Genomic DNA, 19,154 nt, shown 5'->3' with positions numbered 1-19,154 from the left:
CGTACCTTAGCGGTTTTGATGTGCTGCGAGACTTTGTCGAAGTTGCAGTTGAGCTCGGCCAGCTTGGGCTCCACCACGTCTCGGCATGCGGGCCCCCTGCTGGTCATCAGGATGATGGCCTGGTCCTTCACGTTGTCCACGCGCAGACTGATGTCCTCCAGCTCCTCCAGCATGCTCTGAGGACAGACCAGAGGACAGAAACAGGTTTTACACTATCAGTCACTCTCTCTCAGACTGGGTGGCGGAGCAGCCTTGGGTCAGAACAGAGAGCAAAGCGCAACATGTACTGATCAAGGTTACCAGGCCCGGGGACCAACTGATATTTAGTGGCGACCTTCAGTTGTCAGGGAGAAAGGAAGGGAAGGGTTAATCTAGTACAGTGTCAGATATATTATTTGACACTGTCAAACTTTCATACTCGGCTTCTCCTCTTTTCTAAGTCTCTTTTTTAGCCACCAATACCTCAACACACCTCATTTGCCCCTGACCTGGCTCTCACTCACTCTCTTTCCATTCTACCTTCTGAAAAATGGTGACAGTGGGCAATTACTATCCAAGACCTACACAGCAATGCCCTAATACTGTCCAAATGTGTGTGCATCTTTAAGATTTCCATCCTAACCGAGCACAATAAATTTCTGCTGCAACAGATGACAATCCAAATGGGATATTTAGTAATGATTGATCATTACCACACTAATCTTTTCATGTGAAAACGCATTAAAGTCTCTCCGTCCCAGAAGGTAACAGCAGAGGTATTCCTTGATGGATTGTCGCAGAATGCATTTCCTTGCCAGAGGCACTGATTTCCATAAAGCAATTCTAAACTACTATTTGCTACTTCTATGCCTGTCGTGGTGTAGGCCCGGTCTATTCTTACATATTTCTTTTTGGACTTTACAGTCAGTGAAAAATAGACAGAATTAATAACTGAAATGGCAACAGAAATCATTTGGTAACTACTCCGTTATGTAAAAGGTGTGCTGTGTCCACAGTCTACGGTCATTCTTTCCTTCTGCCCACTGTGTTTCAACTCTCTTTCTCTCTCTTACCTTCACCACCTTCTCCCTCTCTGTCGGGGCGAGCCGCTCAGCCTCGTCCAGGTGGATCTGGGTCTGATACAGCCAGGTGCTGATGTGAGCCAAGTTCTCATCAAAAATTTCCACCTCATTCTGGTGACTCTGCACAAATACAAAAAGAAAAACAAAAAAGGCTCAGTGTTGTGATGCAGACATTAAGAAAACTTTTGTCGTTGCTTTAGTCCCCCTGTGTTTTCTGCATTTTCTGCTTAATCAAAAACAAAGACGTTTCACTGATTACGAGAGTTTGCCATAACCTTTACATGACTTGCTGCAGTGCATAATTACAAGAAACAAGAAACATTTTTCAGTCTCTTTGTTGAAGTGGTAAATATATTTTTGTTGAGGAGTTGATTTGCATACCTTTGTTTTGTTCTTGATTTGAATTTTATTTCTTTTCCTTTCCACTGCAATCATTTAACTTATTCAGCAAACTGAGGAAATGTTTTATTTGGAGTGTGAATCTTTCATAGCAATAGCCTTGCAATGATATTTTCTAAATCTTTCCAAGGGCAAGAACAACATTTTTAAATGTAATTAACCTTTTGGAATTTGATTACTTTCAGTATCAATTTAATATGATAAATGAAGGAATTACTGCTTAACGATTTCTCATTACCCATTAAAATAAAGCTAAAAGGCACAGGTAAGATTAAAAAAATACATTTATTTACTAAAGGAAAGCCTTTTCTCACTTGCTAATGCCTATGAAAACTTAACGCAGATGGGGAAATGCACTTACTAAGAGAAAACAGAATAAGAAAACACAGCAAATCTCCATTTACTAAGCCTTATTGTACAAAATATTTGCTCTCACCAGCACAGCGCTGAGCCAGTCCTCAGTCCAGGTGCGGACGCGTCCCCAGGATTCGTTCAGTCCAAAGAGTTTGTCCTCCAGCTGAGCCTCACTGCCTTCCACCAGAGTCTGCAGCCCGGCGCTGGTCTCCATCAGGCTGGACAGCTCGGACTTACGACGCTCTGACTCTTTCAGCAGGCCCTGGTGGAACAGCATAAACATTAGGTACAACATATCAAACAGTGATGGTCTCCATGTTTCAATAACCTACTGCTACATCAACTACCTGTCTTCGGGATTTATTACACACATAATGATATAAATAATGTGTCAAATTGGTGTAACATAAACCAATATAAAATAAACTGCGTGTATACATTTGGTAAAAATATAGAGTATTTGAAGACACCTGCATATTTTTATGCACAGTGGCCCATTCGATGACTTCATGTGAACCTGTAGCTCATTTAAAAATCACACAGCTTCAGTTATGATCCTGTTGCTGATCTTTGGCTTCAGTGTGAGGGGCCATATAAAATAATGTTCAGTCTTTTTCACAGGGTCAGAGGAAGGCAGAGGACTGGAGCTCTCAGTAACTTCAAACAGTTCCTCTGCTCCACCTACTGGCCAGAAGAGACACGAGCACGGTCTTTGCTTCTGCTGAGATGACACTGTATAATGAAATGTTTAGGACAGCTGCTCACATTAGCCCATGCAATCTCAGCATCAATGTCTGCTGGCATGTCTCCACAGCTGTTCTTCTGCTGGAGCTGAGTCTCATTTGCGGTCAGCCACTCCTGCAAGGCAGCGCTTTCCTTCTGAAACTTCTGAGACAGAGACAGAGCTTTTTCCAGGTCCTGCTTGCCCTCTGTTACCTGTTAAGTGAATCAAAACCAGATAATGTGAATATAACTTACAGTCATACGTGAGCTGCTGTCTGCAGATCAAGGAGAATTAATCTAATTAGATTTTTTTCCCCCAGAAATAAATTACCTGAGCACCAAGGTCATTGTAGAGCAGTTTGAGAGCTGTAAGCTGTTCGTCCATGGCCTTGGGGTTCTCGGTCTGCTGTTTCTGCACAATCTGGCGACCTGTCTTGATCACGGTCTCCACCTCTAGCTTCACCTCACTCAGCAACTTATATAATTTCTACACAGCAAAACGACAGGAAATCAGTATGAGTGAGATAGACTCTGTATTTGTGTTTACATACAGTAGATAGGTTTGTGTTTTTGCGATTATAATGTGCACAAACTACAACAATCAGCTATAAATAAACAATGTCAATAGAGCATATAAAACTGAGCTGAGGTCTGGTTCTCACCATACAGCCGCTGAGGTGCGACTGAATTTTTTCCGGTTCTACATCCTTGACATCCAGAATGTGCAGCTCGGCTTTGGCACCGTCGAGGACCCTCTTACAGTCCAACATGCGCTGCTCGAAGTTAGCAGGCTTCTGGAAGAGCTGGTACTTTGTTGAGATCTCCCTCAGCTTCCTCTGCGGTGAGCGAAGGGAGAGTTAATAAAGTTATACATCCTTGATGACAAGCGGCTGCAACAATTCTTTTACACCGTTGCCAAGAACATGTAAACACTTTGTAATGACGAGCTTCCAGGAAGACTAAAATTAGTATAACACATTCCTTATTCATACTTCAAGCATGAGGTTAATGGGAGTGTTGCATTATTAATGTCATGGTAATGGAGTGGCGGCATCACTTTCTGTAGTTTCAGGTGTTCTCCAGTAGGAGTCAGTGTTACCTGAAGCTGATCCAGCATGGTGCCACCGCGGGCCGCCTTGCCATCAGTGGCCGGCGGAGGCAGGTTGGCCACGTTCCGTTTTCTCATCTCCTCCACTGTCGCCTCGTGTGCTGCGATCTCTGACCCGATGGTCTGAAGGAGAAGTGGACACAGGGGCATGCAGCATGAGTGTCCATCCATGTGGATATTTATGCATTTATTGAGTGTTTGCTGAGTTTTGATATATAAAATACATATATGGTTAAGTACTACGATTATATGTTGAGAGGGACCAATTTAGTGTGTGGTTATGACATATTTAGGAACAAACCAGACAGTTTCATCACTAAACGCAACTTCATTTAGGAGATTTTCAGGCTGCTACTATATAATTATTTTAGTCCAACTATTTATCGGGCAACAACTCAAGGGAGGAAACCTCAGACGGGCGAGGTGATCCATCAAGCTTGGGTGCCTCCTCAAGTGTCGCACCTTGTCTGGCAACTTGTCTGGGTGTGGATGTGTTTGTGCTGTACATGTGGCCCCGTATACCTGCGCCTCCTGAGGGAGCTGGAAGGCGTCTATGCGATCGGTGAGGTAGGATGTGAGCGTGTGGTCCAGCTGGCTCAGAGACTCCTGCAGCGACTGGAGCGCCTGTTCGTTCTCCTTCAGTGTCTGCAGCTGCTGCTCGAGGCTGATCTGCCGGTTCACCGCCTGGACGGGTACGAAGTCAGGAGTTTGAATGTTTCTGTTACTGTGATATTCAGCATGGAAGCTGACAAGAATAAGATAATTTGCTCAGAGTGGGACTGAATAAAAAGGCGTATGTGTCTTGTTATTAAACATAATACACACAACTACAGTACAGGCCAAAAGTTTGGACACACCTTCTCATTCAATGTGTTTCCTTTATTCTCACTGAAGGCACCAAAACTATGAATGAACACATGTGGAATTAACAAAAAAGTGTGAAATAACTGAAAACACGTCTTTTCTTCTTTGTCTTCTCTTTCTTCTTTTCTTCTTCCTCTCCTTCTTCCTCCTCCTCCTCTATCTCTGCCCCCACCAATTCTAGTTTCTTCAAAGTAGCCACCCTTTGCTCTGATTACTGCTTTGCACACTCTTGGCATTCTCTTGATGAGCTTCAAGAGGTGAACCTGACCTGAAAATGGTTTTCACTTCACATGTGTGCCTAGTCAGGGTTCATTAGTGGAATTTCAGTGAGAATCTACAATGTAAATAGTCATGAAAATAAAGGAAATGCATTGAGTGTGTCCAAACCTTTGGCCTGTACTGTATATCAACACCTCTTCTCATTAACAACTTGTTTTGATTCTGAGCAGACGCTGCTTAAAGGCGAACTGCAGTCATAGCTCCTATTATAATAAGATATGACTGTCCATCGTATTTTTCTTGTATCGTCAAAGTGAATCATAAAAATTAAACTAAATTAAATGTAAAATACTGAAAATAATGAATGAATATCAATACAAAGAAATAATGAACCCAATCAAGTATTGGGTATTATGATGAACACACAACACGATATACACAAATACAGCCCACAAGTACGTCAGAGAAACATGACACTGTGGCATATTTGTGGCACTTATTAACATAAGTCATATTCTAAAATAAAAACTGAAACAGCGTACAGAAAATGTATAGATGTAACACACAAAGACAAGGTCCTGACCTGGTGGTTGAGTTGCTCGTAACGAGAATTAAAGGCCTCTAGTTTTTCGCTAATGAGTTCATCCAATATGCCCCCGTCAATCAGCGTCTGACCCAGCTCTCTGATTTGCGTGCGGTTGTCCCCGGGGTGGCGAAGCACACTCTCCAAAGACTGGTGATGAACAGAGGGATGGAAGAAGAAGAAGAAGAAGAAGGTAAATATCTGCGCAACGAATTTGAAAAGCATCAAACAAAAAAGGGAAAGAAAGGAGAGATGAGGTGAGGACAAATAAAAAAAAAATAGTCCTTTTGAAAAGCCAGAAGAAAGGTGAGCAGCTTCACAGGTACAAAAATGTTAGCACGGAAACTAAAGTAAAAACACAGATCAAAGCTAGAAACCCAAAACCCAAAATAGGAAAAAAGAAATCCAGTAAATGAGCAAAAAGTGTGTGTTTATATGCGTGAAAGATTGAGAAAGGACCGAAAAGCTGAGCAAACAGATGGAGCGCAGATGCAGAAACTGCTGGGCTGGGTGTGTCAGATGGAAGCAAACCAAAAAAGAGGATGATAGCAGGGATGCGAAATGAGAGACAAGTGAGAGAGGCTTGTCAAGCGACGGCACTTATTTGGAACCAACAGAGATTGTTTATGTCGGGGTCATTAAATGTGCTTTTCCTTCCCGGAGGTAACGGACAGACAGTGTGACAGCCCCCCTCCAGAGGGGTGAGTCTGATTAGGAAACTGGGAGACTGGGGAAGGGTGAAGGGTGAGAGAACGAGGTTCAGGGGAATGAAGTGAGAGAGACAGAGAGAGACAGAGAGACAGAGAGAGAGTGGGTGGAGACGGCAGAAAACATTCAAAAAACACATAAGGACAAAGAGGAGAAGGAGAAACATTGTCTTCAAGGGTCTTCAATTTCCTTCATCACTATGCGATGTTACAGAGGCTGCACTGTGATTAAAGTGACTTTGACAGTTTTGCTGGAGGCAGTCTACAGATATAGCAGCAGAGCAAAAGAAAGCAGAAGATATTTAGATGACAAAGTCAAAGACAATGAGGTTATTAACATCTAGTTACATATTAAACGGACCATCGGGTTACTTACCCCCTCTCTTAAAGCATTTTGACTATACATTTAGTGATGGGGTGACAGTTTGCCACAGCTACTTACATTTCCAAGGTTTAGAGATAAGTAAAGAAATAAAGCATGAATTTAAAACAAGTCAGATATGGACTGCTGCTTTAAATAAGTCAAATTCATTATTTACTTTCTGTTGACAGGCGCCTGCAGCAAGGTATAGTGAGTATGCATTAACGAGTAGTTAGCTCCATAGCATTTGTGTTAAAGTGTGTGATACTTTGCATATAATCTTGTTGAACATGAACTAATGGTGATCCAAGAAAAGCGTGATGCGCTTTAAGATGTTTCACCTCACGTCCAAGAGGCTTCTTCAGTTCTCAACGACTGGTGAGGAGGGTTTCGTCCTGCTGTCCCAAACTAAATAACTCACTGTGTAGCCAATATATCAAAGGACTGTGTAACCTCTATCCTTTTTGCTGCTACTGATCCCATAGGCATCCAGCAGTGGAATTAAGATGACTAATGTCACCCTTAAAATTCCCCCAGGCTGCGCCCAGAGGGAGGCTTCAACAGAGCTTTAGTCCTTTGCCCTTTAAGAGTGAGAAAACTAAGAAGGGAAAATGTGATAAAGGAAACGGAGTGTGGGGAATTTGATGTGATTACACTGTGTGTATGTGTGTGTGTGTGTGTGTGTGTGTGTGTGTGTGTGTGTGTACCTCCAGAGCTTCATTGACTGTCTCAGTGCTCTCTGGTAGGTTTTCAGTAGCTTGGACCTTCTCCTCCACAGTGTTGAGCCAAGTCTGCTCCATGTCCAGATACTGAAGCAACTCCATCCAACAGGACCAAACCTCCTACAAAGTACATCCCAACACGCACGCACACACACACACACACGTACACACACACACGCACGCACAAGGACACAGGTATTTAAATGCACAGCCAGGGAAACACAAATTATGTTCCTAAAAAGTAACAGCTCTATCGACAGTGTCCTCATTTTCAGTATTGGACATATTAAGGACCACATTTAAAAAAGAAAAAGAAAATTCACTGAGGCACTTTACAAAAAAAATGTTAAAGAGTCTTATGGACGAATTAAACAGCAGAACTCTGAGGACAAAGACAGGGTGGTGAGTGACTAATGGATTTGAGGCAAAGAGTATACACGAGCGTAAGCACTACTCTGTGATTTGTCTGACCTTTATCCTGCAAAGTCTGGAGGATGATAATCAAAAACAGTGCCCCAAACTATGATTTTACACTCACAGATTAGCACAGAAAGTAAGAATCACCAGTACTCCCTTCCAGCCTCTCTTGTTCTTCGCATTAAAACTAACAAAAAGGGAGCTGAAGAAATGACACACCATATAAACAGACTTGTCATTCAGATGCTGAACCATGGGAGCTGCAAGGTGACGAACAAATTGGGCCATTCATGCATAAAATTACGAATTATTTTTATGTGAATATGTGTCACAGCAACTATTTATACAAGAAAAGGACTTTAACCTTAAACTCAAAGGCAGCTTTAATCCACTATGACCAGGCGCATCTTTTTTTTTTTTGCATTGTCTATAATGAAAACTGTGAAGCTGTGGGGCAAGTACATTATTAAAACAACAGCAGAGGTGCCTATATTCAAAAGCAAACTATAAAACGTCACACACACACACACGCACACGCACACATTACCTCCAGGGTGTGACACTTGCTCTTGAAGCGGTCACAAAGCTTATGGTAGTTGGCCAGTACCCCATCCAGCTCTGACGTGAGCTCCTGCCCGCGGCCGCCACCGGGTGGCGATGATCTGGACACCAACACGTTGATGCTGTCTTTCAGGATCTTTACCTTCACCTCCTTCTGTAGCACATCCTCTTTAGCCCTCTGTGTAAGAGACGGGGAGAGGTGAGAGGAGCTGGATGATGACATCACATCCCTGTGCAGAAACGAGGTGCTCAACAGTCAAATAGTCACAACAACACAAACCTTCATCTCCTCCAGCGAAGCCTCCAGTTCCTCGGGGCCCTTGTACTCAAAGTCCCTCATGAGGAACTCCTCGTCCACCTGGGTCATCCACTCCTGCATCTCCGCCAAGTCCTTCCTCAGATTCACCTGCTTCTCCTGACTCTCTGCAACACGCTCCTGATTGCTCAACAGCTGGAGGGAAGAACATGCCAACAGGTTTGTCAAAGAAGCATGAGAATAATCTAAATAAGACTTTATAATCTAAGACCTGTGTCGCCTTGTGTTTAAGCCTCAAATGTATGATGTATCATTGCAACTATATGAATAAATACATGTATGTACAACAACAACAACACACTATGTGAAGAACACAAACAGATGTTCAGATGAAGATGAGTTTCCTTCACCTGTTTGCTGAGTGTGTCCCACTTGCCCCGGGACTCGTCAAACTTATTCTGCCCCCACTTGGCCAGTCCTGGGATTGTAGCTGCCTGTACAGCACTCACATCCTCTCCCATCTGCTTCAACGACCCTTCCACTGACTCCATCTCACTCACATACTCCTTGTTATCAGAGAGAAAGAAGAAAGAAGTAGAAACACCTTAAGGAATAATACTTAAAGGATTGTGGTTATTGTCAAAACTCTGCTGTTTTAAAAACAGCAGTATATTATCATATTATCTTCGTCAGCGTGCTCTAATCTGTTGTCCTCTCACCTTGCACTGGTTAAGCTCTTCCTGTAGACTCTCTGCGTCACCTGAACCCGTGGCATCACGAGACAACAGCTCCTGAACCGCATCTAACCAACGTTCAACTTGCACCAAACACACCTGACAACAGCATTAAACAGGTGCGTTATTATTATCATTCATGACTCACACAGTAAAGAAATAAACCTTATCATTTTATATTGAACTACTGCACCTGATAGTCCTTCATGCTACCCAGGATGCATTGCAGAGTGCCCAGCTCCTCACGAGCCCTGGAGGAGAGTTGACTCCATCTTTGTAGTTCTGCAGGATCGGAGGCTTGCTGTGTTTGCTCAATTTCTAGACACAGGCCCTGAGGTGAACAAGAGTTCAGGCTTAAAATGACATATTTAAGCTGTGTGTATATAAACCAAAGAAACTCTTTTTGCCAGTAAAGGAATTTGCTCTGCACAATTTACACTGACAATGGGGAGAGGTCATCCGTAATGTCTTTGATTCACTGGGGCTTTGTTATCAAAGTAAGACAATTATGTCTATATCTCTTTTTCTCCACAAATTCGATTTCCTTCAATATTATCAATGTCTGCATACCTGTAACCAGCACAAACTGTTCAGTATGAAATATTATATCACCTGTGTGCTAAAGGATACAATCAAATCCTGTCACAGTATTTCGGTCATGTGGAGTACATACTGATACATACATCTACACACAGGTTCACACACACATTCGTGATAATAACGGTACTCCAGGCAACAATTTTCACACGTTTAAAACAATTCACATTTGTGTACACTGAGCCTAAAGAGGATGAATATCATTTTCCATAATTAGGCTAATTGCTAAAAGGATTCAGGGATGTTGTCATGGGAGTATGTTGTGTCTGTCAGGCTGACTGACTGGTTGAGCAGCTCCACACTGAGCTGTTGGGAGCTCCATGCTGCATGCATGGGCTCGCTGCCCAGAATGTGCCAAGTCCTACCCCCCCCTCACCACCCCACACCACCCTCCCTCCCTCCTCTCACCGGCACCGTGCCCTATCTGCCACGATAACAAGAGCTGGACTGAGCCACATTCCAACAAAGATGGAGGAGGAGGAGAGAAACACACACAAACACACACACAATAACACACACATACATACACACACACACCCAACACAACAACACGCATATCTCAAAACTACATACCAAAACACGCACGCACCCACACCCTTTTCCTTCTACAAAGAGGTCTGATACAGTGCGGAGGGAAGTGACTGGCTGATAAAGGGCCTATTGTGCACCGCAAAAAAAATGACAGCAGACAGATATTAACACTCTGTGATATGTTGGGATTAAAAATACTTGGCTGGACAATACAGGCAGCAGCAATAATGAAACACTGACTAAGACTATGATAACACAAAATGTGCAACAAGTCCAAACTTAGACACCAATGTGGCAAACAAAACAATATGAAGAATAAAAAAACAAGGGGATGAGATTTGCCAATTCATATTCTGCAAACTCAGTGAAAATATTTCAGTTTCAATGGAAATATTTTGCAAGTGGAACCTCAAAAACAATATAAAAGCATAAAACAAACAAGATAATTCTTAAACACCTTCAAAAAATAACCAATGTGACTTTCTGATCATCCTTCATGTTGTAACCTCCACATATGACTTCATGTTGTTGTTTTTTTGTCATTTGTAAAAAAAAAAAATCTGGGTATGTGTACTTCACATATTTAAATGTAGTTGCAAGTTTGTAGACAGTTAACCATGAACCCATGAGAGCCATGAAATAAGTTATCAGTTATCGCTCACCTGTGCCCGCTCCACCGCCCTCTCCGTGGTGGGGATGTCTGCTATTCCTTCTCTCAGAGTGGCCAGTCGGGCCTCGAGACCTTCCACTGGACATGGTGCCATCTGACCGGCCTCAAGGGACGCCAAGGCTGGAATAAGACAAGGGGGGGCATTTGTGTAGAATTGGGGAGAGAAAAGAGAGTCAAAACTTTCACATCATCTTATCTGAAGCATCAAGTTTTCTACCACAAGGGGGCAGTGAGCTGGTTTGGGATTTCACTCTGTGCATGTGTGTGTTTTACTGTAAGAGGATCCTTGGTGTTTGACAGCTTGTTTCTTTAAGTCAGTTTAGCTCCATTAACCAACAGATGTGTGTCCATCATCATGCCAGACATATTTTGAATATACTTTTCAACTGAACCACTAAATACATGCTTTAATATATTGTACAATAAAAGTTAAGTAATGTCAATTTTGTAGCGGCTTCAATCTAATTTATGCAGAACGGCTACATTCATATCTGTTCCTTGCTCTTCTCCTCAGCTGTCTCCCTTCTCCTTTCCCTCTCAGTCAGCGTTTTAATTACCAGGTGATTTAATGCTTACATAATCTGGCTGTGTTTACATACACAAAGAGCAGAGATGGAGCAGAAGAAGGAGAAGAAGAGGGGGTGGAGGGGGGGTAGAGGGAGGCCCCGGCAAGAGGTAAACTGCCCTCAAGCAGAAACAAAATGGTTTTCCTTGGCTCTCATCCAAATCTTCACAGTCATAAAAGCCCAAGAGGCACAGCAAAACACTGACACCAACACACACCTATGGCCAGGAAAGGAGAAGTGCATTTAAGCCTCTCTTTACAGGCTTGTTTCTGGCCCAGAGCTGCGCGTGTAAATTCCAGAGGTAAAACGGTGACTGATTTTCAAGGCTGCTCCAGGTCCAAGTCACGTCCTCAGGTAGACACGGAGCTGGCAGAGGGGCACGATCTCACACACACAATCGCTCACGCATACACTGACGTATCTGGGAGATTTTGGAGGCCATAAAAGGGCATCATCTATTACTTGTGGCTGGCCAAGGTTTCATATAAAAGCTAATGTCAAATTTAAACAACCGCTGTGGGACTGAGCTCTGCTGAACTTAGCTATCACTCTTTGTGCCCCCCACTATAAACCTGAAAGCTTTGTGCCATGAGCAAGGAGAGAGAAATTGGTCTTTGTCTTAAGGAAGGCTTAAATCTCTTGTCCTGCAACTGTCTGGAATAAGAAAATGCCTCACAGCTGTCAGGTCCCGGGAACAGGCATATGCTTCTGTTAATACAAAACGATCCTGCTCAGGTTTTAGGAGCAGGTTTCCTTTCGTGATGACATAACAAATGACATCAGCAGAAGTACCTCTGTTGACTTCTCGTTCTGCACTCTGTAGCCGCTGCAGCGTGGAGGCGTGATGTGCAGATACCACCACCGTGTTGTCTTTAAGAGCGGGCACAGCTCCCAGTGATCCTGCCTCTGCAGAGAGCTGCTCCAGCTGCAGGCTCAGCGCGGTGACCTGGGCAAGTCGGGACTGAGGACGACAAGAGGAAGGGGAAAGTTCACTGATGCAATGAGGGGTTATCAACATTTGCGATGCCAGTGAAAGAAGTAGATAACTGTGCATGGATAATTCAGCAGGGATCATTGTTGCAATCATTGTACATTCGGGGGCAGAAAGGGGGAATTTTATCGAATTATTCCCTCGACTTAAAAATGAGCCAGCTAAATCTGAATAATGACGTTAAATGAACTGAAAGCAGCTGGGGCTACAGTTCCAGCCTCTATGATTAGTGGTTTTCTTGAACATTTCATTGACTTCTGTTTTTTAATGATGCAGAATGATGAGACAAAATGGAAAATGTGTGTTTCAGCAATTTTGTTTTGCTTGTTCTTTATTCAATGTGTGCCATTAAGCACAGTCAGTGTCATCTTGAAGAACCAAACACACACACACACTGCAACAATACAAGTTAGTCTGGAGAAAATTCACAGGTTACTGAATGGAGTCATGCTTTACACTGACAGGTTTCCCCTGCCTGCTCCAAGCATATTAGTCTCAAATTGAAAAATCTCAACTTCACACTCCAGGACACACCGGCAAGGGTTTTATCCGTCTTACACAGTGTACTTTTCACTGACTTTCAAAGTATTTGAGGCAACTCTGAACTTCTTTTCTATTTACTACAACCCACACATTTGTCCCCGTGATTTTTTTTTTTTGATGTATTACTGTCTATCAAAATGTTTCATCTATGCATGAAATACTTGCAACGTAACTGCAACTGCATGAGCTGAATCTAAGAGGATTGACAAAAGGGTTAGAAGGTGAAATTCAGGATTAAAGTCACACACATGAGATCAGGCTAAACTCGTACTGAGACGATGAATCTTACCTGACATTCTCCGCTCAGGCTCCTCAGCTCGGCCTGGTCGCGCTTTTCTACAGCCGAGGAAGAATCCAGCCACTGGTCCTGCTCCTGCAAGACCTGGTCCAGGTCTGTTAGCTCTGCAAACACCGCTCTGACCCGGGTCTGGGTGTGAACTCGCTCCCGGGCTGCCTGCAGCTCCCTCGCACACACATCGGACTCCGTTTGGATCAGGTCTATGTCTGCCCTCACAGAGTCCACACACACACCCTCTACAGAGAGACACGCAGGCCAACAGAGGAGAGGTTAAGGCTCACCGTAAATGCACTTTAACAATTATTACATTTTTACATCACTGATTCTGAAAGTGCGCAGCCTGTGTTGGGAGTTTTAGATGGAAGAAAGGGACCCTGAAGAGCGTTAAAACACTGATGGTTAAATAAAAACTGGAAAACAGACACTACGGGTGAGAAAACAGCAAATACGAAGGAATAAAACAAAGCTGAGTTTAACAAATCTACTTTAGCGCGTGGCGTTGCTTCACTACCTCTCACTGCCTCCAGAGCAGTGTAAACTCATAAAACTCCTGAGTGTCTCTTCATTTCATTGAGCAGTTATATGAAGTCAGCCACCCTGCAGGCTGACAGAGCTTTACAAGTCCACACACACAAACGAACACGTTTGCCGATAACTGACTTCTAAAAACTGAATGATGATAACATTTTTGACTTATAAACACACAGACAATACCAAGCTGCTGCAGAGAAGTAGTAAAAGCCTTACAAGACAAACACAGCTTAACAGGGAAAGGGAAGATTTGTGTTAAAGCCTCTAAGAAACGATAAAACCGAGCGAGCGTCTTAGGACACTTCAGATGAAGAAGGACAAAAAGAAGAAGCAGGATGTTTGACAATATTTGGATGGATTTGTTTGAAATAGGTTTATTGTGTTTAGTAATTTCTCCCCCTACCTCTCTCCAAGATATCCATCAAGCCTCGTCCTTCCTGGATAACTTCACGTACTGTGGCTTCCTTGGCTGTCAGGTCCAACTCCAAGCCCTAAAGTGATCAGTCAATGCATCTTTAATGCACAATTCTCAAAATATATAGTTAATATAAAGTTAAACTAGTTTATTTTAAAGGTTCATCTTCAGAAGGTTTACCTTTAGCTTCTCCTGCATGTCAGCTGTGTCAGGTGTAGTCTCAGGGTGTGAGGAGGCCAGCGCCTGAGCGGACGTCTTCCATGATTTAATCCAGCTCAGGAGGTCAGAGATCTTATTTTCATACCTGCAGAACAAAGAACACAACGTGCGTATTGGTGAGGTGTTTGCCCGTCTTTTAGGGATGCATAGTCTGTCCACGTGCGTCCAATATCCTACATTCGTCTGACTTCTGCGTCCGTCTCCACCAGTCGTTTCTTAGGGGGAGCAGGTGGGGCCAAGTCCTGGTCAGTGATCGAAGCAGCCGCAGCCACAGCGATTGTGTCCACGACCATTTGTTCCTCCACCTGAGTCATCCCAGCGTCTGTGACAGCCTCCATTACCTTAGCAGTGAGTGAGAGTATCAGTGAGAATGGGATAGAAATCAAGGACGATTACTAAACCATAAAATAATAATAATAATGATATTTCTTTATTTCAATAGCACTTTTACAGCAGAGTCACAAAGTGCTTCCAGAGAATACATGAGACACAGGATAACAAGGTAACAGTAATAAAACAAAACACCATACATATGATCACATATGAGCGACAGTGGGAAAAGTAACGATAAAATATCTCGCTATTCAAATGCCAACCCAAACAGTTTGGTTTTTAGCTGTGCCTTGAAGATGTTCTCGGAGGCAGAGGCTCTTAAGTACTTAGACCACCAGCCAGACCTTAGAGACTGGCTGGTGGTGTAGGGCTGTAGGAGGTCGGAGGTTTATGGGGGGGAAGCGGCCCCATGCAGGGCATTGAAAGTGGTTTCCAGGACCTTGAATAAACAACAATCCAGTCTAGATGAGGGGAAAGCATGAACAGCCAGTTTGTGTTCCGAGTTAGAGACAATGGATCTGAGTTTGGCGATATTTCTGAGGTGAAGAAAACAGCGGGACAGGGGCTTGATGTGTTTGTCCAAGTGCATTGGTGTTTTGGTCGAATATACCACTGAGATTTCTAAGGCTGGAGCGAGTATTACAGATAAAAAAAACAAGTTATGAAGACAAGCTACAGATGAATGGGTCGGTGAGAAACAAATACATTTAAATCAGCATTGCAATTTGGTGTTTAATAATTCTGCACACTCCCTATGCTGCAGTAAATTTAGCTGACAGTTTACAATGTTCTTTGGACAGTTTGGTTGTTGGACTAAATTCAAGTTGCAAATGCTTGTTCTCAGTCTGTCAGTCAGCTAAAATTACAAACTATTTTTATTATAGATGCAGGTGATTTTTTTTTTTTTTTTTTTTTTTTTTTTTTAGATCTTGTTCTGATTAATCTCTCAAATGAGCCTTGAGCGAACCAATGGACCTCCCTCTGCTTCCCCTGTTTGTCTTTTGTGCTGCCACTGCAAAGGCTAAAATAACACATTCACATTCGACAATGTGAACCCGTCTGAAGGTTTCTTTAGAAAGGAAGCTGAGCCGTGTTTTTAAGCAACTCCTGCCGACTGAACTTTATTTTATTAGAGGAGCTTTTCTGTACTTCAGCTTCTTCCTTGTGGCTTTCAGCCAAGACTTTCAAATTACTTATTATTATTACCATTACAATGACCGGGGGATCTGAAATGTAGCACCTGCTGAATTTGTGAGCCTCGACAGCCATGTGTTTTTTGTCTTTGTTCTTTTGGCAAAATCATTTCAGCTCACATGTCCTCTGTTGCTATAACTGGTTAACCCCTGACACACACACACACACACACCTGGAAGGAGCAATCCTCGAGCCTCTGCACCAGGTTGTCCCATCTATGTGCCAGCTCCTCTGTGTCTGCCTCGATCTTAGATTGTGCCTCAGGGCTCTGCAGCAGCGATATCACATCCTGTCCAGCATCGGACAACTGGTCCAGAGTCCTCCTCTTCTTCTCCATGTCTTCTTTTAAAATCTAAATGATTGAATGACAGGTTTAACAAAGTATTTAAGTGTCTGTTACAGCTGGTATTGAACTGTCTAAGAGTAAAACAGTTCCCCTTTGAGTAAAGGGGCTGTAAAGTCATTCACTGCATTAACAACCAACATTATATTTCACAGTGAACGCTATAATTGCAGCAGAGCAACTACAGAGAGCTGGCTGGCACTCTACTTACTGCTAATCGGCGCACATTAGTATTCATTTCACTTGGGTCCTTAAAGTTGCCGGTCTGTACTTCACTCAATGCCTCTTCTTTTTCTGCCAGCCACTCTCTGAACACACTCTGTAGAAGAGGTGGGAAAACAGCATCAAGTTGAATTACTGAGTAAACATTACAAAACAAAGTCTTGTTGTAGCGATCAGGTCCAACTCTACATTCGGAGACAGACACATTTCCAACTCAAATAGTAGGGTCTTTGAGGTTATGTAGGGACTACAAGACAGAATTAGAGTGAGACAGTTATTTATTGTGCATATGTCTGTATGTGTTTGTAGGACAGTCCTACCTGGTCTGACAGAAGCTGTTGCCACACCATTAAGACTTCCTGCAGCTTGTGCCACCTCTCCTCCGTCCACCGACACACAGCTGCCCAGCGCTCACCCAACGACTGAAGGCAAGATAAAGACAGAAATTAATACAAGAAGCAAAGGTTTGGTGAATGGACCTTTTTACATAAAAGCTCAGAGAGATGGAAAGAAGGCACAAAATGAGGTCGGCTCTTACGAACTGCCAGCATTTACCAGATAAAGACATATGGCAGCAGTATGTGCAATGATGATTTAGCAAACATGTCCTATTTTATTAATCTAGAGTAAGAAATAAAAGCTGTATAGGGTCAACTGCATGAACTACTGTAGAATATAACTTTCCTCAGTCAAGTCAAGCACATTCACAAGGGCTGACAACTTACTTGTAGTTGCTCCTCCAGGGCGGCGGTGGCGCTCTCACCGCTGTTCTCATCGACCACGACCACCATGTGTGTCAGAGAGTTGACCTTCACCTGCTCTGTCTCCAGGTCATTCTGAAGCGTCTGAGGCGAAACACAAATTGTGCATTAAGCGCAGGTCACATGTTGTTACCCATTAACTAGAGCCGGCGAAAAAAGATTCACTCGGCTCGATGACGAGAAAAACTGCAGGATGACATATTAATCTGATTCATACAAACGCAGTGTCGCATCAACCTGGATAAACATGAGTAACAGGTTAAACATAGAAGACGGCCTTTTTTCATGTCCAATCCTGTCCATGTCAAATCAATTATCCATTCTCCACTGACTAGATTCACGGAAGATAGAAAATATTTGGATGGGGAGTTGTATTTACTTTGTGCTGCTCTATCTTTTCTTTGTACTCCTCCAGGCTCTTAGCTGCTGGTTCTGTTTCTATGTTTTTGATCCGGTCTTCGGTCTGCGTCAGCCAATCAGAGAGCTGCTGTAACTGCTGCTGCTGAAGATCCATCAGGACCTCGTGGAGTCTGAAGAGAGAAAAGCAGAGCAGTGAAGGGTGTGTGTGTGTGTGTGTAGAGGTACAAAGGAGATGACAGCTATCAGTAGAATAAACTTTAACTGTTCAGCTGGTTATCTCACCGCCCCACAGTAGCACAGACACTGGAGAGAGGGACAATGCTATATAGAGATGGTATGAATGGTAAGTCATTGCACACAGACACATATACTTTTACATGAGGGTCAACAAACAAACTCTGGTGGACATTATGAATACCAAATACAAACAACTGCATAAATGTGTGTTTGTGTATGTGTGTGTGTCGGAAGCATCATAAACCTTGATAACACAGATTAAGCATCAGATTTTTTAGGCCGCGGGAGACACGAGTCTTATCAGGTGTCACCTTCACACAAGTGTGTAGCCTTGCACATTCCTCACAGGAAAGACCCATAAACGCGTAGGGTCAAACAGTGACACTCGAAGAAAAATTACCTCTACTGGATAATTTGTGGCTCATGATCCGATATCCCTGCAGACTACACTTTAAAACCTGTTCTAGTTCTAAGCTGTATTTTTCTTAAAAGGTTAAAAAAAAAGACGGATAAATAAGATTATATTAGGCTACTTGTTTTTCACACAAATTGATGGGTAATATTTGCCAGTTGCAAATATTGGGTATTGCTATTGATTTACTGAATAAATTCAAATCCAATTCACAAGTTCCCAATTTAACCCAATTTCCGATCCAATTCGATATTGATTCATTTAGAGAAATTTCAGTTTTAGTACCAATTTTGCTCAATTATGACAGAGATTTTCACATAACTAAACTATATGACCCACTACAGAAGTAAACAGTGCAACTTTTCAGTGTGGTTGTGGGTGACATACATTAAAAGATCGATCTAAGGATTTTATGAATCGATATCAAATCCTTTAAATGAAGATAGATATGAATCGGAAAATTTATTTTTTAAACACAGCCCTAATAGTAACAGTAATGGCAATGCGATACAAGGACACACACAGGACTGAGGCAGGTGTATATGTGTGTGTGTATCTACCTGGCCTGGCGATCCATGCTCGCCACTCGGAGGCTCTCCCACCGGGAGTTGAGGAGGCTCATCTGCTCCCGGATCTCCTCCTCCTCCTCCTCCGTCAGGGTCCCCTGGGCAATCAGTTGGTTACCGGCTTGTAGCACGTTACCCACGCTGCTCTGGTGTGCTGTCAGCTCCATCATAAAGGCCTTCAGGGGGAGCAGAGGAGTTAAATGGTCATGATAGAGATTGACAGGAAATCTCTTACAGTTAGTGACACAGTCAATCTTTGAGTGTGTGACAGGCTGTGTGCTAGAGCAAAACAAAGA

General features: G+C 43.0%; 1 protein-coding gene across 3 annotated transcripts in view; it reads right to left on the bottom strand.

The window, feature by feature from the left end:
- Nucleotides 1–19,154, bottom strand: part of utrn (utrophin) — a 173,565-nt gene that overhangs the window by 123,489 nt on the left and 30,922 nt on the right. For all 3 annotated transcript variants that reach the window (XM_084001333.1, XM_084001335.1, XM_084001334.1), the window contains exons 11-37: nt 18,853–19,034; nt 17,663–17,813; nt 17,248–17,367; nt 16,843–16,944; nt 16,512–16,619; nt 16,130–16,309; nt 14,608–14,771; nt 14,392–14,515; nt 14,200–14,287; nt 13,257–13,501; nt 12,226–12,394; nt 10,860–10,987; nt 9,263–9,400; nt 9,055–9,168; nt 8,746–8,901; nt 8,360–8,530; nt 8,066–8,257; nt 7,087–7,221; nt 5,312–5,461; nt 4,168–4,329; nt 3,637–3,768; nt 3,200–3,373; nt 2,869–3,024; nt 2,580–2,750; nt 1,897–2,076; nt 1,053–1,181; nt 6–176 (exon numbers count right to left, since the gene is read on the bottom strand). In XM_084001333.1, the coding sequence (XP_083857459.1) occupies nt 6–176; nt 1,053–1,181; nt 1,897–2,076; nt 2,580–2,750; nt 2,869–3,024; nt 3,200–3,373; nt 3,637–3,768; nt 4,168–4,329; nt 5,312–5,461; nt 7,087–7,221; nt 8,066–8,257; nt 8,360–8,530; nt 8,746–8,901; nt 9,055–9,168; nt 9,263–9,400; nt 10,860–10,987; nt 12,226–12,394; nt 13,257–13,501; nt 14,200–14,287; nt 14,392–14,515; nt 14,608–14,771; nt 16,130–16,309; nt 16,512–16,619; nt 16,843–16,944; nt 17,248–17,367; nt 17,663–17,813; nt 18,853–19,034 (4,092 nt within the window). The remainder of the gene's footprint in view (nt 1–5; nt 177–1,052; nt 1,182–1,896; nt 2,077–2,579; nt 2,751–2,868; nt 3,025–3,199; nt 3,374–3,636; nt 3,769–4,167; nt 4,330–5,311; nt 5,462–7,086; nt 7,222–8,065; nt 8,258–8,359; nt 8,531–8,745; nt 8,902–9,054; nt 9,169–9,262; nt 9,401–10,859; nt 10,988–12,225; nt 12,395–13,256; nt 13,502–14,199; nt 14,288–14,391; nt 14,516–14,607; nt 14,772–16,129; nt 16,310–16,511; nt 16,620–16,842; nt 16,945–17,247; nt 17,368–17,662; nt 17,814–18,852; nt 19,035–19,154) is intronic.

This window comes from Trachurus trachurus (assembly GCF_905171665.1).
Source record: "Trachurus trachurus genome assembly, chromosome: 24".
Taxonomy (NCBI): domain Eukaryota; kingdom Metazoa; phylum Chordata; class Actinopteri; order Carangiformes; family Carangidae; genus Trachurus; species Trachurus trachurus.
Note: the sequence above shows the minus strand (reverse complement) of the source record. Positions and strands in the feature narration are given on the sequence as shown.